This window comes from Pezoporus flaviventris, unplaced genomic scaffold (assembly GCF_033815535.1).
Source record: "Pezoporus flaviventris isolate CSIRO_AGI_PZ_B2104156 unplaced genomic scaffold, CSIRO_AGI_Pfla_v1 ptg000006l, whole genome shotgun sequence".
Taxonomy (NCBI): Eukaryota; Metazoa; Chordata; class Aves; order Psittaciformes; family Psittacidae; genus Pezoporus; species Pezoporus flaviventris.
The window spans coordinates 21,166,271-21,191,830 of NW_026892554.1; the positions used below are offsets into that span (position 1 = coordinate 21,166,271).

Consider the following 25,560-nt stretch of genomic DNA (forward strand, 5'->3'; position numbering starts at 1 on the left):
TTAAACTGCAACAAGGGAAGTTCAGTTTAGATATTAGGCATGTTAATGTTTGGGAAGTGTAGGCACAAGGTAGGTTAAATACCTTGTTAAATAAGGTACTTCCAAAGTGTCTTTATGAATTTCCACATTGGTGGTGGTGGTGACGTGAATATTCTGGCTTTTTTTTGGGGAAAAGTGGGGAGACAAAGTTGCTTCCAGAGGTGATGGTACAGCTGATGAGAGAGGTAGCGCTAGGTAAGAAGATGGCAGGCACTGCAGGCAGAGGAGGTTTCTTCCTGTCCTCATGCAAAGTTCTGCTCACAGCTTTATGTAACAGGGGAATCCTTTGCAAGTAACACTGGGAGCGCCCTTGGAGAGCCCCCACTTGCTCACTCTTGCAAAGCACAGCAAGCCAGCCTGTGAAATGGCAGTGCTCAAGAGGAATCTGACAAAAACCTTCATCATGTTATGGGAGATCAAGGAAACCATTCTCACTTCATCGCATTTCTATGTAAATTCATTAGCTGACCTTCCCTGCTTTGTATTTCTCCTAATTCATATTTTAATGCCCCAGTGCCACTGTTTGATGGCTTTGATATTCTCCTCATCTAATTGTTCTTTGTGTTGGCCTACAGCAGTGCTTTGGTTTGCTCTGGTTGTGGTGCAGAGTACAGGGACCTGCAAACCCTCAGAGAGATACCCAAAGAAATGGGATTGTGGTGTAGCAGAGACAAACCAGATCAGCATGTTGGAGTCAAGTTGTGTGATACACAGACTAGTCATCAACTAAGGGGGAGTTTTGGTGGAGGTAATTCTGAATTCAGTTGAAACCATGCATAAAATATCCATATATTCATTTTGAAAACTTCCGTGCATTCAGGTTTCACTTGTTTTTCCTCTTATTTGTGCTACTGCATGTTTGTCAGCAGAACCTGGGGGACTAAAGCTTCCTAACATCTTCTAGTTGGTCTTGGTGTAGTGACCTTCTGTGTCTCCACCTTAAAACTCCACTGGTGACCAGAGTCCTTAGGCACGGAGAGGACAGAGAGGTAAATTCCTTTGGGAATTTACCCAGATCTCTATATCGGTTGCTTTGTAGGCCCCTCAGCCTAACTGGATTACTGGTGGTTGGTGAGATGGGCCTCCACTGGACTCATTTGAAGGGAGTCAACGCCTTTCTAATCCAAAGTCAGAGTCCCTCCATGGACATGTTCAGCCAGAGTTTTGCCCGGTTGCCTGTACTGCTGGTACATGAAGTGTAAAAACTACTTGCCATCCCTAGGAATGTTGTTAGTTGACTGGCTCCATGGTAAACTCACCTCAGTTCTGGCTTTCCTCATTCCCAGTTGCAGAAAGCAATGTCCGGATGATCCCAGGGAGGGACTGTAGTGGAGGACATCACTCCTTTGTAGGAAGGTGCTGTCTCCCTCAATTTAGTTGGCTTCATGCAGTGTTGCTCATCTGCTTCAGTGAAAAACCAGCTGGTTTACCTTTCCCTAGTGAAGACTGGTCTAGTGGAGGGGGGTCTAGTGAATCCAGTCCAACCTGGTCTAGTGTAGGGTGTCCCTGCCTGTGGCAGGAGAGGCACAACTAGATGATCTTTAAGGTCACTTCCAACCCAAACCATTCTATGATGACTGGTAGTCTTTAACCCCCAAAAAACCCAAACCTGGTAAACTAGTATGGGTCAGCCTGAAAGGAGATGTCATCCATTGCATGCTCATATGGAGAGCTGTGGCAAGGACCTGCTGGGATCCAGATTATTTCATTATAAATCCAAATGAGAAGCATGTTTTCCATGGCTGCTTGTTGAAGACGCCCTTTTGATGTATGTTCTTGCATCAGAGATGAAAACCAGCGTGGCTAGATGATGAGGTTTAAGGGGAGAGGAGCCAAACAGATGCACTTCAGAAAATGAACCTTCAATCTTGGATTTACTTAGCTCATTTCCTAGTGTCACTGCACTATCCGGGTGATGGATGTGCTTTACTTGTGTGATCCTACACTGAATATATTTCTAAACATTTCTTTCGTGCTTCCTTCTGTTGCTCTCATCCCATTGCCAAGTTAATAGGTTTAAGGCAGTTTCATTTCCATACCATATGTTCTTTCATGCATTGTGGGGATAATTATGCTTATGTATTTTACTTTACCATATGATGCCAATATGTAGTCTGTTTTTCAGGTAGCAGAGGTGGCCTACATGTTCTCAGAGAAGCTCTGAGATGACTTCTGTTTCCTGGAAGTGCCATCTCCCGCTGTCTTTTAGAGGAGCCAGGAAGGGTGACACCATGGATGTGAGGGCAGGGAGCTCTGCAGTCACTCTGGAAGTATTAGACTTATTTAACCCTTGAGCCTGCTAGTGGGAAGTTTCCTTGAAGAGCAACTTCCAAGCTGTTCTTTCAATAACATTAGTTATTGGGAAGGACAAGAGTTCATGCAGTAGCTGTAAGTATTGCAGGGAATTTAAAGGATTGAAGCAAAGCAGGATCTTTCCTGCTTAAATCACCATAGCTAACTGTAAATGTGAGTTATAAATCTGGATGACGTACTCGGAGAAAGCACTTTCCAATCTGTCTTGGGAAGGATATGATTCCCTCTCATTTAACAAATGATGATGGGTGCCTGAAGAGCGAACTCAGCTGCAATTGAGAACTGCTGCTGAGGCTTCACTGTTGCCTGAATCACCAGAGCAATGTACTGAAGTCAGCAAATGCACAGCATCTGGGGGGTACCATGTTGAAACCTTCTTTCTTTAAACAAATGCAGTAGTTGGTTCATGTGAGAGGCGAGCAGGTTGTCCTTAAGCTAAAGATGTGACTGAAGTTTGGAGGAAAAAACATGTGGTTGGGCTATTGGGTGGCTTAGGTTGGGAAATGTCCTCTTCCTTGTGCACATGTCCTTTGGGTTTGGGTTTTTTTAGTTAAAATTGATGGAGCCTGATAGAATTCCAACCACAATACCAGTGTGGTGCTGTTTGGGTTTTGTATTGCTGAGAGAAGTTGGTATTTGCTCAGATAGGTTTTCACTTGTTGAACTAGTGCAGAGAGAATGTTCATTTTCCCATAATGGAGTTCTTTTTTTTTTTTGCCACTTTTGTAGAAATTAATGTCCTTTAATCCAAATTATGAATTTGTGGTGTTAGTAGAGAAGTCTCAATGCTGTGAAAATAGAGCTGCTAAGAGTTGGTGTCAGAAAATACATTGAAACGAAAAAGGAATTAGAAGAGGTTGGTGTGTAATCACTTGGAGCCCCTTCACAGTAAGGGATTTGATGGAATAGTTTAGGTTATTGAAGCTGAAATCTCTACCCAGTCAATTGTGGGACTGTGGCTGGGATTTAAGGGATACAGGGATAAAGGTGATAAGGGAGATACCCAGGGAGGGATGTGAATGGGTTAAATGATAAAATCAGGGAAGTTCATTAGAAAGACACTAGGAACATAGAAAATCCATGAGGGTCAAGTGTAAAATTGATGAGGACATCAAAATACAACAAATAGGTTCCAGTGTGTCTTGTCAGACCCCAAAGAGCTTAAAAAACATCAATGCCCTTAAATATTTGGGGAAACTTCAGATGGTTTTGTGCCTGCAGCCAAGGCAGAGGTAAGCGTAATCATCCTAAAGTGGTTAAATTGCATTTTTCTGTAGAAAGTGATTTTTGGGCTGAGGATGGAAAAATGGGAGAAGATGGGAAACAAGTTTTCTATCCTGAAAACTCAGCTGAATATCTGATTTCTGATCCAAATCGTGGTCTGTGATTCCTGTGCATGCAATATAGGCAGACTTGGTATATCAGGGACAGCAGTTTATAGGGAGGGATATGAGGATGGAGCTGTTCTGAACAAAAAGAACTTTCCATACCATCTTATCTTTCAACAAAAATACAGACAGTAGATGTCAATGATGGTAAAGAAAGATCTATTTCGTTCCTCTCTGAACACCTTGATTAGCAAGAGCCTGACATTCATCCGATCAACTGAGACAAGTCCTTCAAACCTTTCTGTGTGAGATCAATATAGAATCATGGAATGGTTTGGGTTGAAGGGACCTTAAAGCTCCTCCAGCTCCAACCCCTGCCATGGGCAGGGACCCCTTCCACTAGAGCAGCTTGCTCCAAGCCCCTGTGTCCAACCTGGCCTTGAACACTGCCAGGGATGGGGCAGCCACAGCTTCTCTGGGCACCCTGTGCCAGCGCCTCAGCACCCTCACAGTGGTACCTAACCTGAACTTCCCCTGTTTCAGTTTGAATCCCTCCCCAGCATCCTTGTAGCCCCCTTCAGACCCTGGAAGCTGCTCTGAGGTCTCCACGCAGCTTCTCTTCTCCAGGCTGAACAGCCCCAATGTTCTCAGCCTGTCTCCATACAGGAGGTGCTCCAGCCCCCGAGTATCCTCGTGGCCTCCTCTGGACTTGCTCCAACAGCTCCATGTCCTTCTTATGTTGGGGACACCAGAACTGTACACAGTGCTCCAAGCAGGGTCTCACAAGAGCAGAGGGTCAGGGTCACCTCCCTGACCTGCTGCTCACACTCTGGGGATGCAGCCCAGCACGCGGGTGGCCCAGGACACGGATGTGTCCTGTAATTTCCTTTTTAGTTCCTTTTTAATTTTCCCATAGTGTTTTGTGGACATCTGCAGGAGTCCCATGCCCACACTTCCTCCCCACGGTGCTCCTGCTGGCAGCTCACCTTGGGAGCTCTCAGTGTGTCATCCAAGCTCCGTGTCTTTGTGTGCCTGATGAGAGCTGAGAGGGAGCATCTGCTGCGGGATGGAGCTGTTGTTGCTGCAGGGCCATGGTAGAGAGTGGGGCTTGTTGTATGTTATGTCCCTGGGCAGCTGCCTGTTCTGTCCTAATGCTTCTAATTCTGCTGGTGAAATGGAGTGCAAATAATTGCAAAACCCAATAGGTTAAATCTTCTGATTTTTGCAGTTATTTTATTGCTGATCCCCTCTTTATTTCCCACCCTCCCCCCTTCCACAATGACCTTGCTTTGCCTTCAGCAAGAGAATGGAGCTCATTTTGTTGACTTGTCTTTTTAAATACTCGTTATTGGATTTACCTGACCTCTTTTTCCTGATGTGGGGAGTTGTGCTGGCCTTGGGCCAGTGGAATAATTCATTACAGTCTGAAAGCCTTGGGTTAAAATGCTTTACTTCCCCCTCACCTAACTCCTGCTGGAAATAAAATGATTCTCCTGAAGCTTAGAGCTGTGCTGATTTACTTGGGAGGATAAACATTTGGAAATAAATCCTGTGAGTATGAGAAAGGTAGACAAGATGCATGCACAAGACTGAGAGTATTTCAGCTGAAATGTTTGTGATGTTGCTGAATCTGAATAAACATGTAATAACTTGAGAAAATAAGTGGTGTTCTTTAGGCAGGGTCTTGGGAGGTGGTTTTGTATTGATTTAGGGTGAGGTTTGTGATCTTACATCATCTTTTAAAGTCGCAGAAAGCACGGTTTCTCTTTTATGATCCGTGTTTGATTCTCATCAGTCAGATTCTAGTATCAGGGAAAATGCCATGTATTTTCTAGGTGATGATGTGCTTGTGGAAAGCCATTTAGGTCTGGATGTCATGGAGTGCCGTCTCGGTTGTCCTTCCTGTAAACAGAAGCTAGCAGTGAAACCAGCTGTGTTATTTGAGCCTGATCGCTAGAACCAGTGTTGCATTTCAGATAACACATGGCTGACCTCAGCTCTGTCCTGTCCCCTTCCAAGGGCAGGGACACAGGGCTGGTGCTGGGATTTGTCCTCAATACAGCTCCAGCTGTGGGGCCACTCCGGGGAGTGAGGCTGGGGAGATGTGCAGGGATGGAGAGATGCCCACTGGTCATTGCTTGGGTTTGGGTGAACTCATATAGTAAAGCCAGCTGTGTGCTCATGTTTCTCATGACTACACACGAATGTCCAATACACCTGAGAGAATATTATGACTTGGGGCAACATTTTGGAAACTGCTTTACATTTTGGTCTGCTTATGGAAGTAAATAGTTGCTGAGGGTCAGAGCATATGGAAAGTCCCCTACAGAAACAGGGGAATGTTGTGAGGACCTTGCTTGCTGTAACAAGCTCTTCTCCTGGGACATTTGGAGATAGAAACCGAGGTCTAGAAGTGGTTTCAGGCTCATGGATGCTGTTTGCTTGCTCCCTAATTTAAAACTCAGAATAATTAGGAAAAAAAAAAAAAGCTTCAGGAAACTGAAGGAGCATGTTTAGAATCAGTTTTTCACTGCAGATTTGGTAAATACAGAATTGTCTTTTTGTGTTACTGTTGGCATCTTTAAACAAGCAAAACCGGCATCTAAGCCATACTGCTAATACTCTTTACAAGGGAAAAGGCTTAAACCCCGTGTGTACTGCAGATTCTGGAGGGATGTCTGTGTTCCGTCTCCCGTGTCAGGTGGAGCTGATGGTTTTCCATAGGGAGATACGGAGATCACTGTGTGTTTAGTGGGGAGAGGCCCCTCTGCTTCCCCTTGAACATGGAAGAGAAATACTGGGAGAGAAAGATCGGCACATGGTGGGAAGCCAAAAGGGAGAGGCCCTGATGACTTTCTCTGGGAGTAACTGAAGCTAACAGTCCCTGAAGAATCACTTTTAAATGTTCAGACCCCAAATATCCCAGGGGAGGCTTTAGATTTATGGGAGATTTCAAAAAGTCCTGAATATATAAGGCAGAAGAGAGCTTTATTTCAGCCTGTATGGGACTCCATTCAGGGAAGTGGGAGTGGGCACTGCTGCAGTAAGGGAAACACTGTCCCCAGAGCTCCTTTGAGAGCTGCCTGTGGTAAATGCACAGACACATGTCAAGGAAGCAGTTTTGCTTCTGGCTTAAAAGAGTTCCTTTCTGCCTGTGATGTTTCTACTTGGGATGTGCAATAACTTTGAGATGTTTAATACTTGCTGCTGCAGGCTGTCATTTCTTAAAGCAGCTGAGGCTGTTTGCTCTCTCTCAGTGCAGACTGCCTGAGCCATGTGCTCAAGGACCATCGCTTTTCCATTTGTTAATCACAGAATCCCAGACTGGTTTGGGTTGGAAAGGACCTTAAAGCTCCTCCAGTTTCAACCCCTGCCACGGGCAGGGACCCCTTCCACTCGAGCAGCTTGCTCCAAGCCCCTGTGTCCAACCTGGCCTTGAACACTGCCAGGGATGGGGCAGCCACAGCTTCTCTGGGCACCCTGTGCCAGCGCCTCAGCACCCTCACAGGGAAGAGCTTCTGCCTTAGATCTAACCTGAACTTCCCCTGTTTTGGTTTGAACCCATCACCCCTTGTCCTACCACTCCAGCCCCTGATGAAGAGTCCCTCTCCAGCATCCTTGTAGCTCCCTTCAGACACTGGAAGCTGTGCTGAGGTCTCCACGCAGCTTCTCTTCTCCAGGTTGAACAGCCCCAATGTGCTCCTCCAAAAGGAGGTGCTCCAGCCCCTGATCATCTTCGTGGCCTCCTCTGGACTTGCTCCACCCCCCCCCCCCCCCTTCTTATTCAGGATGGGAGAGTCATCCTTCTAAAGACATGGAAGTGCAAGACACTGAGCAGAAGAGAAGAAGCAAATACATAGTGCTAGTTTGAGCTGAATATGCTCGGTTTTAACTTGTGCCTACTGAAGCACTGAAATCACTGTCAGTCTTGTGAATATTCCTATTTTTGCTGCTTGATCTCCAGAGAAACCAGATCTTCAACCTCCAGACGAGGTGGGTTTTTATCAGAGAATACCCTGAGATTCAGACTGTTGCCTTGATCAGCTCAATTCTGACCTTACTGGATTAATAGACTGATTTAAAACCAAAACAATTCCAGAATGTGCTTTTGAGCCTTATTTGCTCAACAGCTGCGTTCCTCTGCTACCCTTTGTTGTGTCGAGCTCCAGCTTGGCTGGTTAAGGTAGAAGCTGTTACCCACATGCAAGGATCATAGAATCATGGAATGCCAGGTTGGGAGGGGCGTCAAGGATCATCTGGGCCAACCTTTCTAGGCAAAACATGACCTAGAGGAGATGTCCTAGCACCCTGTCCAGCCCTATCTTAAAAGTGTCCAGTGCTGGGGAATTCACCACTTCCCTGGGGAGATTATGCCAGTGGCTGGTTGTTCTCATGAGCAGTTTTCCTCTTATGTCCAGTTGGAATCTCCCCAGCAGGAACTTGTGTCCATCACCCCTTGTCTTTTCCATGGGGCTCCTTGTAAAAAGGGAGTCTCAGTCTTCTTTGTAGCCGCCCTTAAACAGTGGAATGTGGTGATAGGGTGTCCCCTGAGCCTCCTCTTCTCCAGGCTGAACAAAACCAGCTCTCAGCCTTTCCTCACAGGGCTGCCCAGTCCTGTTGAGCTTGTGTCCAGCAGGACCCACAGGTCCCTTTTCCCAGAGCTGCTCCCCAGCCAAGTAGATCCCAGCCTGTGCCATGCTCCTGCATGCTCCACTGCTCACCCCACATCACCCAAGCAGGTTACTTTGTTGTAGAAGGTGATCAGAATGAAGCTGTGGTCCGAGCTGCAGCGTTACTGTTGGTTTTGCCCAAAGCTGGGAAGATTCAAATGAAATACAAAGCCCATGTATGTCTTTGTCCCCTGGTGTCATCTTAATCCTTGTCTATAGGTTCTGCTTGTCTTGCTTCATGTTGGGTGGCTGTATGGAGTTACCTGCTTGGTGGGCTTGGAAATCAAGACTCTTCCTAATCCTTATTGGTGATGTAAAATTAGCAAAAGGTATATTTAACCCCCCCCAAAACCAGCTTTAAATCACCCAGAGTATACTAGAGGCATCCTAAATACATGGTCATCGTGGCAGTGTGCTGTGTCACTGCATCTGCTGTAGATCCTTCATCCTTATTTCATTTCCAAAGGTGAATTATGACTTCCCTAATGGATGCATCGATTCCCTGTTGCCAGTCCGTGACCATCACTGAACTGCAGACTTCAGTCAGCAGATCTGCTCTGTCAAGAAAAGCAATACTTGATAACCTGAATTTAGAAGGTGACTATTTAGAATAACCTGAATTTAGGAGCACTGTTTAGCTCGACCGAGGCTGTAGCTCTCATTAAAAGGGCAGTCCGTGCTTGGTCAAGCATTTGTCTTTCATATGTGTTGTGTTTGGTTGCTTGCACTGATCTAGCACCGACCATCCATCCACAGCAGTTTGGGAAAACAAACACGGTGCACGCATTGGAGCTTCTCCTTTTCTGCTATTCTTTTAAATCAAGCGGTCTTTTCCAGGATATTCCAATGCTTGTTTGGACCGAGCACATACAACGTGGGCTTTGGTGACAGGGCCTCCCATCTTGCAGAGGGTGGCAACCTAACTGGTATCTCACATCCATTGTACACAGTGCAGCTGGGCTTCCTCCTGGATGTTTGCTACTGGACAAGCAGTGGAGGTGGAAGCTTTCTCCCTGTTGCCATAATATGCCTCTGTATATTAAAAGGATCTTTAACTCCCCAAATAATCTTGTTCCATAGTCATCCTGTTCTTGCTTCCCTATTAAAAAGGTTGGGAGTGAAGCCAGGCTAGCATTTAGTTTCCTTAGTCCTTTACATGAATTCACAGCTTCTTTTGGGGATCTCATGGACAATTCAGCTATGGAATTCAGAAACAAGAGAAAAATTTTGGGGAAAAAAAAAGGAATATTTTCATAGAAAACTTTGCCCCTGTTTGGGAGAAGGGGATAAGAAGATGAGGTGCAGTATGGAGATTCGTGCTTAAAGTCCTGACTGTGCACACAGTGGTGGAATACATAATGTATATAAAGGTCTATCATGTAGGTGGTATTTCAAACAAGCTGTCCCTTCAGTTTTACAGTACCAACATTATTTAGTGAACTATCAGCCTTGAAATGTTTTGCCATGCATTATTAAACCCTTGGACAGATCCCCTTTTTTCCTTCCTTTTTCAATGGTAATGTTTTCAAAGCGCTCCAAAGCTGGTGTTTTTGGGCGCTGACAATAACTATTTTTAGTGAAGCTGTCATCTATTATTCAAGACATTTTTCAGTACTTCTTGGCTTGGAAGAAGACTTTTGTTTTTGGTTTCATGTCTTGCTGCATTCAGAACAGTCTTGTTCAAGTTTAAAAGCCACCCTTGTGTTGTGGCACTTACCTGACAGCTTCATTTTGAGATGGAATAGATTGTTTTGTGGTTAGTTTAGCTCAACATCCTATTTGTGCCCTTACTAGTAAATGATCTTAATCTGTGGGATGCGTATTTTTAATAAATATGCCTTTTAGAGGAAAAAGACTGATTTTTTAACTTTTTTTTCATAACCTAGTTGCTGGAACTCGTGTTTAAAATATGAATCACCCTGTTTGGGTGGTTTTGTTTGGAGTTTTGGGTTGTTTTTTTTTGCTTTGTAAGGTAGCCAAGCAGATCTGGCAGTACAGTTTCAGTATTATTTTCCCTTTGATCCTTAATTGCACATCATTGAATGCTTAAAAGCTCTTCTTTATGCCAGCTGGGCTATATAGAGAGCATACAGGTTGCTACCAGTCTGTGGATAACGAGATCGGGTACCTGGCACCTACATGGACTGGGGGGCAGGAAGGGGCTTTCATGTTGGTGTAGAATTTACTTGTATGATTTGGCTATACAGGACAAAGTTCTAAAACATATGTATATATGTATGTATGTATGTATGTATAGGTGAAGTGATGCACTAAGCTGTTTCGGATGCTGAACTTTGAGAGGAGATAGGTAATGTGTGGCATCATCTGTTCCTTAACCATGAACCTGAATGTAGTCAGGAGCAGCTGCTGCTTTCCTGACAAGGCTGCTGTCGTTGCTGCTGGAGGCTGACTTCCATTTGTTGCAGCAAAGCTGATGCTCTGTGGGGAAATGATTTCATCTGCAGATGGAAACGGGAAGGAGGTGGAAGCAGAAGCGGTGGAGGGAGGACAGGGCTCACGTGTGTTCTGCAGTCAGCTGAGGGGCGACTCAACTGACAACAAGAACAAGGATGCGCTTGTGTGGAAGCCTGGGGGGGATTTGTGGTTAGGAATAAGAGTTATAGCAGAAGAAACCCGCAGCTGCCGGGGGAGGTGCACATGGTACTGGAAGAATATGGACTTCCAAAGAGAGCTTTATTCTTATGCAGATGCTAAAGAGAAGATGAATTGGGGTGTCACTTAAAGAACATGGGCAGAGAGGAGAACTGGGGAATTGGCTGTTTAAACTCTCCTTCATGAAAAGCTGTGCTTCAGCTAAAATGTTACAGAATGGGATTTGGCTCCTGACCTGCTTTGTATCATTCATGTTAATCCCGAGGAGTATATATCCTATCAGTAGGAAGGTGGGAAACGTGTTTTTGGCATCAGGGAAAACTCAGGTTTTGTGTTGCTGGCTCACCAGGAACAGGCAGGTAATAATTTTTGTGAAATGCAATAGTATTGCATTTGGAACAGTGGAAAATTTAATTCGAAGCAGAGTGTTTGCCAAAAAGAGTTTTCTGTGGGAAGGCTTTTACATCATCCCTTTCTTGTTATTGGGGCTGGCCATAATCCTCCAGAAAATTAGGAAAATAGCATTAGTAACAGCGTTATTGTATCTTCCCCAGCACTAGGATGCTTAAATGTGACTTTGAGTCTAAACTGTATTAACTTCTTCCAGGCAACTGCAGTGCTTTTAAGACTACAGGAAAACATCTGAAATTATTGAGGTATTATTTGAGCCAGTATTCAAAACTAATGTTATTCAGTTATGGACATTCAGTAATGTATGTTGTTCCTAATTTTTACTTTTAAGGGAAATACAGCACAGGAATTGCCACTTCCAAAGTGGCTTTATGTTTATTTTGCTGCATGCGGGGGCTCCAGCAAGGCTAAGAAGTGTTGGGTTGTCTTGGCTCATGCTGAAAGTGGGTTGGAGCAGTGAGCGACAATGCTCTGCTTTGGCAATGTGTTCTCGGGCAACGGTTGTCCCTGCTGAGCAGTGTGGCTCTTTGAGTCAAAAAGATCCTTTCAAAAGGGTCAATACACTGATATATAAATATATATTGATAGATACCAGTGTATCAGTTGATCAGTGTATCAATATATGTTGAGATGTGTAAATGGATATACCGATATCTATCAATATATATCTGTATAACAATGGACAATATACATTATGGTGAAACTGCCATGTGAGAAATTACTTCTTGATTATAGCATATAAAAATGTAAATTGTTTTTAATAAGTTGCCATTTATTTCCCTTATCTTCATGAGCCCCCAGCACAAGAGGGACGTGCACCCTTTAGGTTGAGTCCAGAGGGCATGGAGATGCTGTGAGGGCTGGAGCAGCTCTGCTCTGGAGCCAGGCTGAGAGGGCTGGGCTGGGGCAGCCTGGAGAAGAGAAGGCTCCTGAAGGGGAGACCTGAGAGCAGCTCCAGTGCCTAAAGGGGCTGCAGGAAACCTGGAGAGGGGCCTGGGACAAGGGATGTAGGGACAGGCCATGGGGAATGGCTTGAACCTGCCCGAGGGGAGACTGAGATGAGCTCTTAGGCAGAAGCTCTTCCCTGGGAGGGTGCTGAGGCGCTGACACAGGGTGCCCAGAGAAGCTGTGGCTGCCCCATCCCTGGCAGTGTTCAAGGCCAGGTTGGACACAGGGGCTTGGAGCAAGCTGCTCTAGTGGAAGGTGTCCCTGCATGTGGCAGGGGTTGGGACTGGGTGAGCTTTAAGGTCCTTTCAACACAAACCAGTCTGTGATCTTATGAACTTTTCTACTGCAGTGGCATTCATGTGCCAGTGCAATGTGTTTGTGTAATACCAGTTCTGGAGAGGATCTTTTTTAGCCCAGTTGTTATTTCACGTGTGATGCTTGCTGCAGCTCGAAGTGGTACTGGAGAGCTGTGCTGTAACCTTTCCAGCACAGCAGTGGTCACATTTATCCTCTACCAATGCCTACAGGCTGGATTAGAAGGGGAAGGATGCCTTTATCTCCCCAGGTTTTGTTCTCTGAAGCTCTTGAGCTTGTCTGGGATAGAAGCATCTTCTCCTTAACACTGGTGGAGTTCGTGGGCTCCAAGAAAGGTATTTTGTGCATCCATTTTGGGGCTGGCGAGATGCTCCTCAGTGTGAACCTCTGTAGTCCTTGGCAGAGTTTCTCTGCTCTAACACTTCATATGCTTCATTTTTAACAGGTTCAGGAAGATTTTTATGGTACACACTGTTCTTTTTTCAGGCTGTATACGTGAAATTTTTGGCTGCAAAAAAAAATATAAATAGATGGACATGTGCTTTGTGAGATAGTAAAATCTTGTGTCCATTTATGGTTTATTCTGCTCTCTCCCTGCTATAGCTGCCTCTTCTCTGAGCTTGTAGGAATGTGTTATCTGACCTTGATCTATGCTTTTGAGATACCAGCTTGTTTCCACTTGGGTTTTCAGGGACTGAACTACTCTATGGACGCCTGTAAGGAGCAAATCCAACCAGCAAATGTGGAAAATGGGACATTTTGGCTGCTGAAAAGAGCAGGGTTTCAGTACTGGGGAGGGATGCTCTGTCAGATGACAATGGTTGGGCCGCGTTTGTAAATGACAAATTCATCTTTGTATTTGAAACAGGGCTGTCATGCCTCTGGGCAGTGACTACTTAATTAGTCATTAGAAGAGGCAAAATAACCTGTAACAATGATTCATCCCGCTGGAAATCTCTAAACTTGGGATATACGAAGCACTCCCTTAGTTCCTGCCTTCTTCAGTCTGCATATAGTTGTCCTTTGGCACATGAGGGATATGGGAGCAGCAAGTGTAAGTTAAACTATGCCACCTTTTCCTTTGCAATCGCCTTTGTGTTTTTCAGTTTTATTTTTCTATATTATTACTTTGTGGTTGGTGGCACAAGAAAGCCAAGGGAGCAGCTGGAGGACACGGGCTTCATTCCTGATGCTCATTTGTCAAAGTTTCTCATGATGCTGGGACAGAGAGAGAATGAACTTCCAAGCACCGTCTGTTCAGTGAGTACAATGAAGCGGGCTGATTATTTTAGTACTTTAACACCACCCTTTATGTGTGGGGATGCTGCTTTCAGGACAGCAGTGCTTCCAGAAGTCAAGATGCAGTGACTCAACCCAGGAGTACAAGAAAGAGGAGCAGTCAAGTCAAGGGCACGGTTTTGTTTGCGCCATTGTTTTGGGTCTCCCAGCATCACGCAGAAATGCTGTGACAGGAGCAAAGGGGGAAATCACTTCTCCCATTCAGTTGCCTCAATCACAGGCGTCACCCAGGCTCCCTGTAGTCCCTTTTAGTTTTATTTTAAGAGAACCTTTTTCCCCAGAGGGTGCTCAGGCATTGGAACAGGCTGCCCAGGGCAGGGCTGCAGTCACTGTCCCTGCAAGTGTTCACACCCCTTGGAGATGAGATCTCAGTGCCGTGGGTTAGGGGTGGCCTTGGCAGTGCTGGGGAGCAGTTGGACTGGATGACCTTAAAGGGCTTTTCCAACCTGCTTGATTCTGTGATTTCCTTTCTTTGCCTTCAGTCACATCTCCAGCCAGCAGGGCAGGAATCCCACAGACAAGAGCTTCATTCACTGCGTAGCAATGATGAATTCCTTGGACACTGATTCATCCCCTGCACAGAAGGTGCTTTGACCTTAAGGGGAAGAGTGAGTGATCATGTTGTTATTCATATCCGAATTCAGTTCCTTGTTTGTCAGAACCGTTTGCAACGACCTCAAGGAGTAATTTATTTTGCAACAGCTTTTCCTGTAATTTTTTGGTTTTAGCTGGGTTTTGCTATTCTTCCCACTTCCATTTTGTCTCAGCTGCAAGTTGAAGCTGACAGATTTCCATGTGAGATCCATCAGTGAGTGTGGTGAACAGGCAGCACCATTCTCACCCATCTCCAGCTGCCAAGAGAGGAGCCATTGAGTGGTTGTTGGACCAAGTCCTTGAGACTTGGGGTAGTTCCAGGCTCAGGAAGGGATTATCATCTACTGAGGTGCTTTATGTATCCATGGATCTCTTAAATAGCAAGGGAAGTATCTCTTGCTTGGTAAGCATGGGTAAACAGGAGAAGCTGGTGAGCTTAGGAACAACTTGGAAAACACTTGCAACCTATTTTAGGTTACACGTAGTGTGGGCAACTTTGCATCTTCGGGGATGATTTACATGGTTTGAGCTGTGTATTCACAGCTGCTTCTTTTATGTTCTGGGAATCCTGCTTGGAGGCTGAGTAGATAACTCTGGCTGTACTGGCATGACAGCAGGGGATCATCCCACCAGAGGCATGGTGGGTAGCAGTGGCCAAGCAGTTTCTCCTTTTATTATGCCTTTTGACAATAACAGCCAAAAACTACTTTACAGATCTGTCTTGGACTGGGGGCATTGAGAAGGTTTATCTACAAAATCATTTGGGTTTGCAGAAGCTGAAGGGATGCAGATTTTTAGGTTCACCTACATTTGCTTTGAACTCTGATCACGATAAAGTGGATTTAGCAAGCAGGAGAATTATGGATTACAGAATTGGGACCTAATGGAAAATTTTAGGGGGAGAGGAAAGAAACCACCAAACTGTGTTTGTTCTTGATGTTGCAGGAGGTGATGGGTGTTTGGTGCCTACAGGGGTTGTGTTTTGGTTGTGTGTCAGCACCCCATTGTGCCAGGTCCAGCTGGGACTTCTGTTGCTGCTGAGCATCTGTGAATGTCTCAGCTCCTGGTTTTGGTATCTGTTTGTAATTTAGGTCATCTCACTGCATTGGTGACTCTCTTCACTCCAAATAAGCTACTTTGAAATTTATCCAAAAGGTCTTTTTTCTGTATATGGACAATCTCGGAGTGCTGACAGTTACTTTTGCTGATCCAAGCTCATCGACTCTTTGGAAGAAGGTGGTTTGAGTTGTGATTACAAATATAGTTGAAGGTGTCCCTGCTGACTGCAGGAGGGTTGGACCAGTGATGGTTGGACTTGATGATCTTAAAGGTCTTTTGAGATGGATCAACACAGATGATGAAGAGAAAATGATGTTTTGCTCCCATCAGCAAACAGTAGGAAGAGAAAAATCTGGTGAGAAGATGATAAAAAGGAGGGAGTTAAACGTTATATCTGAAGGGGGCCTTCAAGGATGCTGGAGAGGAACTCTTCATAAGGGACTGTAGTGATAGGACAATGGGTGATGGGTTCAAACTGAAACAGGACATTCAGGTTGGATCTAAGGAAGAAGCTCTTCCTTTTGAGGGTGCTGACGTGCTGGCACAGGGTGGCCAGAGAAGCTGTGGCTGCCCCATCCCTGGCAGTGTTCAAGGCCAGGTTGGACACAGGGGCTTGGAGCAAGCTGCTCTAGTGGAAGGTGTCCCTGCCCGTGGCAGGGGTTGGAACTTGATGGTCTTAAGGTCCCTTCCAACCCAAACCATTCTGTGATTCTATGATTATATAAATCATCAAAGGGACTGACATGTAAAACTGCAGTGACCACTGAGGCATTGAGCACCTATGTGAGCTTTTCTAGTAGTTCTTACAGCCACAGCTGTCACAGATGTGTCAGTAGCATCAGTTTTGATGGTGCAGGGGTGTTATTTCAGGTACCAGCAACAAGAAGCTGTTTGCTACTGCAGGAGAGAAATTTGGAGAGCCCTTGTGCTGCTGTGTTCAGGTTAGGCAGTGAAGTGTGTTTGAATTGGCCAATTCTTTATCAGAGGTTTTAGGTTTATCTCTTTGAGGAATTCCTGCCCACATGGTGTGTGATGTGACGTACTTGTGGATGGAGGAATCCAGGTTCTCTGGAGCAGCCGAGCCTGTTACAACTGCCTGAGGACTGGCAACAGGGAGAAGGTTTTGCTATTTTGGCAGGCCCTCATCTGGGTTATGGGGTGTTGTAATAAAACCAAATGAACTTTGCTTCCAGAATTGCCCCTTTAGCAGCCTCCACACTGACACTCATCTTTAGCTCTTCCAGATCATCTGATATTTGGCAAACTCTGTCAGTGACTTCAGGCTTTGGCTGTCACAGATTATTTATGATGGGGACTGATGCTTCCAGTGGATGATTTATTTTGGACTTTTGCCACGTGTTGCTTGTGCTGTCCCTGGAAAGGGAAATACTGAGGTTGAGCTTTCTGAATGGAAAAATAAGAAATGGCATGACCTAACCCTTCTGTTCGTTACCTTTGCACAGGTAACTGGGACATCCTCCTTTGTCTGATACCCCGCCACAATAAGCCTTACTAAAAACCAGCTCCCATTTCAAAAGCACTCACTGTATGTGGTGATATATATGTTTAACTTGAAAAAGCACATTTGTTTACGTATATTAAACTGTGGCCAACTAGTAAAAGATAGCATATGACGTAAAAATAAGCCATTCTGTACCGGTTTAGTGTATGCACAAAGCCTCATTGACTGTTATAGTTTCAGTAGCTTTTCCTGCTGTTAATTGAATTATTATTGGGATTCTTAGAATGGCCTCTCGTCTTCTTGGAACTATGAAGCTGTTTGGTTATGCAGGAGGACACAAGGCTTCGTTTGTAACCCCAGGTTTGTTTGGAGATGGTGCTTTTTGTGTTACAAGTAAAATTATGATAGTAAAATGGAGCCACATCAGTGTGCAGGGTCAATGTGAGTAACAGTCTTCATTTGAGCACACAAAATGAAAAGGATCTAGAAACTATTAAGCTGTAAGTATCTTGTCTTAAAATGCCATCGGTTCTTCCTTTCACAGGCATACATAGCCTGTGAATTTTGGCCAGAGTTTGCAATTATTTCTGACCTCTGAGGCCTGATGTATCATCTGGATTTCCATCTCCCGTGGGATCAGCATCCCAGTACTGCTGCCTTCAGCCTTGCCAAAGCCAGTACGTGAGTGAAGCGCCTGGTGGTAAAGCCAGGTCCTTTTATAACCTGCCACTTAACTTGGGCACAGCATCAGGAAGACAGTGGCTTTTCTTTCCATCAGACTATATAAACGACTTCAATGTAGCATCATTTTTAGATGTTCTCATTTAAATGTAACCCCAGAGCAACCCAAAGTGCCTTTAATTAAAATAGTATCAACTGTTTGGCAACCCACAAATACTTCTTGTTCCTTTTTAATTTTTTTGTGTCCAAACACACAAATATTGTTAAATTAAAAAGTCCTATAAAAGCCAGTGTAACAGCCTGCTTGCACAGTTGTCGTCGGGAGAGCTTTTCTCCCTCAAATATGGTAGTGACCTAATAACACCCGTTTCAGTGCAGTGTTCTCTCCATACACTGCCTGTTTGATGCTGAGCAGAGCCAGGCTCATGTGCACCGGCCTTGGGAGACCACAAGCAATTATCTTCATTAACGTTTCTTTGACCTAACATAATACTCCAGCCATGGTTAGTGTTACTAAAAGCAAAGCCTGTGGCACACCTCCTGTGATTTATAGGGCACAAATTAACACCTCTTTGCTTTCTGACCTCGCCACATTTCTTAGTCATTAAGTGGAAGCTTCTGGCGTTTGAGTGGTTTTGGAGGCAGGGAGGACTTGGCCCGTCTGTGATTGCAGTTACTGGGGCTTACAGCCTCTCCATGGGGCTCATGCCTGGATTCAAGCTGTTTGGATGCAGAAGACGAAGATGTTTGTTACTGCAGCGAGTCCCTGCTGTAGAGAAGCAAGGAAAGCTTTTGGGTAGGTGTGGTGGAGCGACCTGATGCTTTAGGGAGGATTTATTGAGCTTGCACGCATTTGACAAGAGGGAGGGGGCAGAAGGGAAGGTTGGTTTGCTCAAGGTTACCAACTTAAAGTCCTGTTTGCAGTTCTCACGTGAGTCAGCAAGGCTTTGATGCACTCTGATAACTTGAATAAAAATAGCCAGCCCTCTTGTTGTAAGCTTTGAAGTAAAATCTTGAGGAATTATCTGGCTTAAGTGTGGTAGGTTCCCCCCCCCCTCTACTCCCTCCCCTCCTTCTTGAAGAAAAGCTGATGCTGGAGTCAGACAGACAAAGAAAGCCCAACCCAGCACTTAACTGACATCATCCCTGTTGCATCTGTGCCTATAGTAAAGCTATAGGCAAGCAGTTGGAGTGCTTCCCAGTATATAATATATGTGCTGCTACCAAGCCATGTGCTGTGAATCCCTGCCAGATAAATTGCACTGTGACACATGGATTTCTTTGCTTTGAATAGCGCGTGGCTGGGGATAATGCACTTTATGAAATCCTGGAGTGAGCAGCAATGCAACATAAAACAGTGGTTTTCATTTGAGGACCTGAGAAATCTTATAGCAAGTGAAACTAATCTCCAAATCCCTGCGTGGCTGTAGAAGAGGAGGGTGGTTGTACTTGGAGTGAAGATCTTGGATCTGGGTACTTGGGAGGAGCGCAAGGACAGGGCGATCTGACGCTGCTTCCTGACATATGCTTCCTAACATTGAATAGCTGAAGCTCAGGAGCTCCCTGAACCTGAAGTGGGTTTTGACTTCATGTTTTGACCACTTTTGAGTGTTTTGTCAGTGCTGTCGGGGAGCTCAGTTGTGAGGTCTTGGTCCTTTGGGGCAGTGCCCAAGGAAAAGCTCAACGTTAGGATATGATCACATAAAGTTCTATCAGTATTAAATGCCTCCTGCCACTTTATTCCTGCATCCTGGTTTTGAGGGCCCTCTGCATTTCTTCACAGTTAACTTTTGTCTTTATATTGAAATAACTCTTAACATCTGCAAGGGTTTTAAGTTTCTTACAACCAATTGGTGGAAAACTGAGGATCATTAACCCCGGAATTGCTTTCATTTGGGGTTGGTGATGGCTGTTGTCATCTTGCACGGATGATGTTTGAGAAATTAACTGTGTTTAATTTGGTGCTGGAGATTTGTGTTCTGTGGTTTGTAAGCAGTATGAGAGAAATAGTGAGAATGTATGGGTGAGTTGGCTGGAATACTTCATATCTAATGTTAGATATGGACATCTCTGAAAAAGGTGAAATCCTATTCTCCTTTCAGCTGTTGGTTTGGGATCCTCGTTTGCTTCCTCTAAGGCAATTGGTGTTGCTCCGTTGCGTCTCATGGTGTATGTCAAGTGGTTTCCAAGGATCCCTGCTGGGATAAACCTAACCTATTTTTGTTCTCCTTTTTCTTGTTTAGTTCTGCTAACATGATGACCTGACAAGATACAGAGGACAGTCCTGACTATGCAGCGCAGGTACTGATGGGAGAGGATCCAATATGAGTGTAAATGATGTTGGAGGAAGACGACGCTTTGAGGAGAGCGAGTTCACGCTGCACATCTACCCCGGGAGCATCGCGGAGGGGACTATCTACTGCCCCATCACCGCCAGGAAAACGTCCACTGCTGCTGAGGTGATCGAGTCTCTCATCAATAAACTTCAGCTTGAGAAGACAAAATGCTACGTCCTGGCCGAGGTGAAGGAGTTTGGGGGGGAGGAATGGATCCTCAACCCCACAGACTGCCCCGTCCAGCGCATGATGCTGTGGCCTCGCATGGCCCTGGAGAACCGCATCAGCGGCGAGGATTATCGCTTCCTCCTGCGGGAGAAGAACCTGGACGGGTCCATTCACTATGGGAGCCTCCAGTCCTGGCTGAGGGTGACGGAGGAGCGCCGCAGGATGGTAGAACGTGGCTTCCTTCCCCAGCCACAGCAGAAGGACTACGATGACTTGTGCAGCCTGCCAGACCTGAACGAGAAAACGCTCCTGGAGAATCTCAGAAACCGCTTCAAGCAAGAGAAAATCTACACCTACGTAGGCAGCATCCTCATAGTTATTAATCCATTCAAGTTTCTGCCTATCTATAACCCCAAGTATGTCAAGATGTATGATAACCACCAGCTGGGCAAGCTGGAGCCCCATATTTACGCTGTGGCAGACGTGGCTTACCACGCCATGCTTCAGCGGAAGAAGAACCAGTGCATCGTGATTTCAGGAGAGAGCGGGTCAGGAAAGACACAGAGCACCAACTTTCTCATTCATCACCTCACCGCCCTCAGCCAGAAGGGATTTGCCAGTGGAGTAGAACAGATTATTCTTGGAGCTGGACCAGTGCTTGAGGTAAGATGAAATGATAGTAGCGTGGAAACCCTTCAATGGTGAAAAAGTAAACCCTGAGTAATTATGATACGAGTTGAGGGTTACCTGCTCAATGGTGATACTGAAGTTACAACAGTATTAGCAGTAAAAGGAGTTGTGTTTTTGTCTATGTAATCCTATCCGCTCCATAAAAAAGCAAAATGAAATTAGAGTAAATGGCTTTTTTTTGGCAGATGGTATGTTTTCACTCAAGTGTTTTGTAGTGTTGGTATATCCTGGTGACTTTTCAGTTTGCAAATGGAAATGAAAAAAGCCTTTCTTGAGTTATTAGCCTTTCTTTTGAGTTAGTAGTCTTTCTGTAGAGTGCCCTGAAAAGAGAATCCACTGCATATAGTGGTTTGGTAGTGTTGTGTTTCTGGAGTTTCTGTGCACTCAACTTCACTGGGGAAGAGATCAGAGGGAATTTACATGGTCAATATTTTATTTCCCAATCATGAGTACTTGATTCAATTACTTAATGAGGACTTTTCCTATGTGTGAAAGGGGTGAGGTGAGCTGTACCCTTCACTTTACAGATTGAAACTCTGAAGAGGGATACAAGCATTCATTAATTTGCCTTGAGTTTGCCCTGTAACTCTTTGCAAGGGTTTCCCTTAGAACGAACGGGAGTTGTGGAGTTGTGTTTGTTAAAGCCTGTCTGAACGTGGGTGACGTGAACATCAGCTGCTGCCGTGCCATTGTTGTTCTTTGAATAAAGAGGTGGCCTGATGACTGTGTGTTCTGCCTTTAAAAGGGTGCTTTGGCTAAAGAACAGTAAAATTCATGGGGTTTGGGAGGTTTGTTTTCTGTTTTGAGAGGGGGTTTTGTAGGCAAAGATCTGTATCTGTATTCCATTAATGAGTCTGAGGACTTGGGTCAGTTTCAGCTACTAGCAGAGGATGGGGAATCAGAGGAAGGACTAGTGCTCATAGATGTCTCAGCTAAGGGTAAGCCAACAGCTTCATTTTGCAAAGCCAACAAGGTTGTTTTCTGTTTTCATAGCGGGTAGAATGGGCTGAACTGATTGAATGTGGAGTTAGCAAATGATTAACATCATTCAGGATGGGCTTTGCTCTGAAAAAGCAGCAAAATTGTGTAGCAAACTGAAGGTAAAGACATGAAAAAGTGACCCAATTAGGTGACTGCATGAATTCTGGAAAGCAGGTCTGAAAACTGTTGTATTCCACCTCCAGTCCTGTTATTTGTACAAGACATTTGCATGCCTGTTTGGATGTTGGTCTGTTTTCTAATGTATCTTGTTGGACCGGAGTCCACTTCATAGCTCATACAATCATAAGATGAATCCCAGACTGGTCTGGGTTTGAACAGGACCTTAAAGCTCACCCAGTTCCAACCCCTGCCATGGGCAGGGACACCTTCCACTAGAGCAGCTTGCTCCAAGCCCTGTGTCCAACCTGGCCTTGAACACTGCCAGGGATGGGGCAGCCACAGCTTCTCTGGGCACCCTGTGCCAGCACCTCAGCACCCTCACAGGGAAGAACTTATGCCTAAGATCTACTCTACATCTCTAAAATCTAGTTCTCCTAAGTAGTGTCAGAGGGAGCATCTCTGTCTAGCTTAGATATGCAGAGGTGCAAAGAGGGATCTCCATGAAAGAGAAGGTAGAAGGAAGTTTTGGGAATTGTATTTTTTTTTCAGTAATAGGTAAACGGTGTACTTGCTTCTTCCCAGGGCCTGTGTGTGTGCTGGGATTGGGTACAGGGAGGGATCCAGGAAGCCTCTTTGCTTTCCTTTCGCAACATCTGCAGCTGTTTTCAAGACAAAAAAGAATCTGGATCATATCTGTTGGGGTTTTTCTGCTTTTGGAGCAGCAGTTTGCATTCCTGTCCCCTGGCAGCTGCGCGGCTGCTGTTGTGCTGCTCACTGCTTCCAGCTCTCTTGGAGAAAGTGAGGGTAATCCAGATGTTCTGCTCTGCAGCACCAGCCTCAAATGGTCACAAATCACGCAGGCTTCAAGATAAAACGTGCAGGCTTCTGCTTTCCCTTCCCTTCCTAAAGTGTCCTAAAAAAGGGAAGTTCGGAGGAGAGCTGTTGGAGAGGGCTGTGTTACAGCCACCCGACTGCAGAATTGACCTTTTGATTCCATGCGTTTGGGAAGTTCTTGCCAGGCACCTTCTTCAGTCCCATTTTTTCTTGTGTGTTTTTTCGCTGTGTATTTAAAATTAAATCATGAAGGATGTTTGCCTTTATGGGAGCACCTCCCATACAAAGACAGCCTGAGATCGCTGGGGCTGTTCAGCCTGGGGAAGAGAAGCTGTGTGGAGACCTCAGAGCAGCTTCCAGTGTCTGAAGGGGGCTATAAGGATGCTGGAGAGGGACTCTTCATCAGGGACTGTAGTGATAGGGCAAGGGGTGATGGGTTCAAACTGAAACAGGGGAAGTCCAGCTTAGATATAAGGGAGTTAAGTCTTTACTTATGAATTCTTTACTTTGAGGGTGCTGAGGCGCTGGCACAGGGTGCCCAGAGAAGCTGTGGCTGCCCCATCCCTGGCAGTGTTCAAGGCCAGGTTGGACACAGGGGCTTGGAGCAAGCTGCTCTAGCGGAAGGTGTCCCTGGCCATGGCCGAGGGTTGGGACTGGGTGGTCTTAAAGTCCCTTCTTACCCAAACTGTTCTATGATGTTCAGCTCAGGTTTCTCTTCGAGGAGGTAGCACATACCTCTTCCTGCTACAACTCCTAGTTTAGGAAATAGAGCACAGCAACTAACAGTTTACGTGGAGCTGTTAATCTCTTTCCCTTCTTGCAAAGCATCTCTGGTAGCCTGAGTGTCTGCATGGAGCCACCCGTTCCTGGGAATATATTCCCAGTCGTGCTCGCACGGTGGGAGCGGAAGTGGGGCAGAATTAAGATATGTCTTTTTCCTGCAGCTTTGCTGTTTTCCTCATTTACCTTTTCTGAATAGCTTCAACCTATTGTTTGTGGGTTTTTTTGTGTGCTGTTGCATGAGATTCCTGTGAGTTGTGTCCAAATTGCACTTGTGAGGATGGCTGTCAAGGCAAGCTGTTACTGCCATCTAAACGTGCTAGTATCAGCCAGGAGCTGCATGTAGCAGCCACAGCAGGTTGGGCTGTGTTCTGAGGCCCAGCCTGTCCTTTTAAAGTGTATTTGATGTCAGTCCTGCTGGTTTTCTTCTACCTACATTGGGATTTAATAGATGAGCCTTTTTGTAGCAGTGCTTCTTGGAATGGTAGCAATATGCCTTTTTTGCCTTTTTTGTTTTCATAGAATCTCAACCTGGTTTGGGTTGGAAGGGACCTTAAAGCTCCTCCAGCTCCAACCCCTGCCACGGGCAGGGACACCTTCCACTAGAGCAGCTTGCTCCAAGCCCCTGTGTCCAGCCTGGCCTTGAACACTGCCAGGGATGGGGCAGCCACAGCTTCTCTGGGCACCCTGTGCCAGCGCCTCAGCACCCTCACAGGGAAGAGCTTCTGCCTAAGAGCTCATCTCAGTCTCCCCTCTGGCAGGTTAAAGTCATTCCCCTTGGCCTGTCCCTGCAGGCCCTTGTCCAAAGCCCCTCTCCAGTTTTGTAATTCTGAGACACTATAAAATATTTATTACTTGTCATAATTGATATTACTTAAATACTGCACTTATTTTTCTAACAACAATGTTCCAATCGGTTTTAAAAGGTGATTTCCTTGATTTTTTTTTTCTGTATTTTCTCGTTTTCTGATGAAGCCTATCTTTCCTTACATAAGATTGCTTTCTCAGCAGAGTGTCCATAGAGCTGAGCTCTCTGCCTCTGTAGTTTCAAGAATGAGCATCTCTAATTCAGTTATTCAATGTATTTACCAGAGGAGGGTTTACATGTGCTACAATTCTATTCTGTTTCCTATAGGCTTCATGCAGTACTTCAGATGAAAACTCCATTATGGCCTTGATGCTCCATCAGGGACCCAGAGTGCATGCCTTTACTCCAACAGTTGCACATGGGTTTGGATTGGCAAATAGGAGGAAGTTTCTATAGGCAGCTCATGCAGACCATGAAGTGTTTCAACTTGATTTCTAATTCTAAACTCTGAGTATATTCCCTTTTCTGACTCCTACCGGGATCTGTATTAATGGGAGACAACACTTGAATAGATTCACTTTTTTTCCCCTACATGAAGCAGTATGAAGGGGAGGTAACCAAATTTCATTAAAACAGACTTAACAAAACTAGATTTATTTTATCATGCTCAGTTTCCACTGCTTTGGGTTTTAAGTGGTTGGGTTGTCACATGGCTCTAGAGGCTTTATATGTGGAAACTGGATTCCTGTGAAGGGGTGATGGGAGAGCCGTTACCTTGCTCATTGTTCACTTCTGCCCATTTTTAACTTGCAATATACACTGTTGTTACAGCTCTCCTGGGTGGCTGGGATGGGGTAGGTGTTTAATACAGCACCCGGGGGGGGGGGGTTTAGCCTCCCCAGAGCATGGAAAGCTTCCAGAGGGAGTAGCACAGAGATCATACAGATGATGCCTAATGTGGGAAGAATTTGTGCAGGCCTCCGCGGCAGCCAGGACACAAAGGAGTCACAGAGCAAAGCTCATGCACCAGATGCTTTCACCAGCGCGTTCAAAATGCTCTTATTCTTCAGCTGGGGATGTTTGACAGTTCCAGGCTCTGTATCAAATAGCG

General features: G+C 45.4%; 1 protein-coding gene across 6 annotated transcripts in view; it reads left to right on the top strand.

Moving 5' to 3' along the window:
• MYO9A (myosin IXA) overlaps window positions 1-25,560 on the top strand; it is a 191,414-nt gene that overhangs the window by 16,246 nt on the left and 149,608 nt on the right. For all 6 annotated transcript variants that reach the window (XM_061447405.1, XM_061447406.1, XM_061447407.1 and 3 more), the window contains exon 2: window positions 19,976-20,899. In XM_061447405.1, coding sequence (XP_061303389.1) covers window positions 20,057-20,899 — 843 coding nt within the window. In that variant the 5' untranslated portion in view covers window positions 19,976-20,056. The remainder of the gene's footprint in view (window positions 1-19,975; window positions 20,900-25,560) is intronic.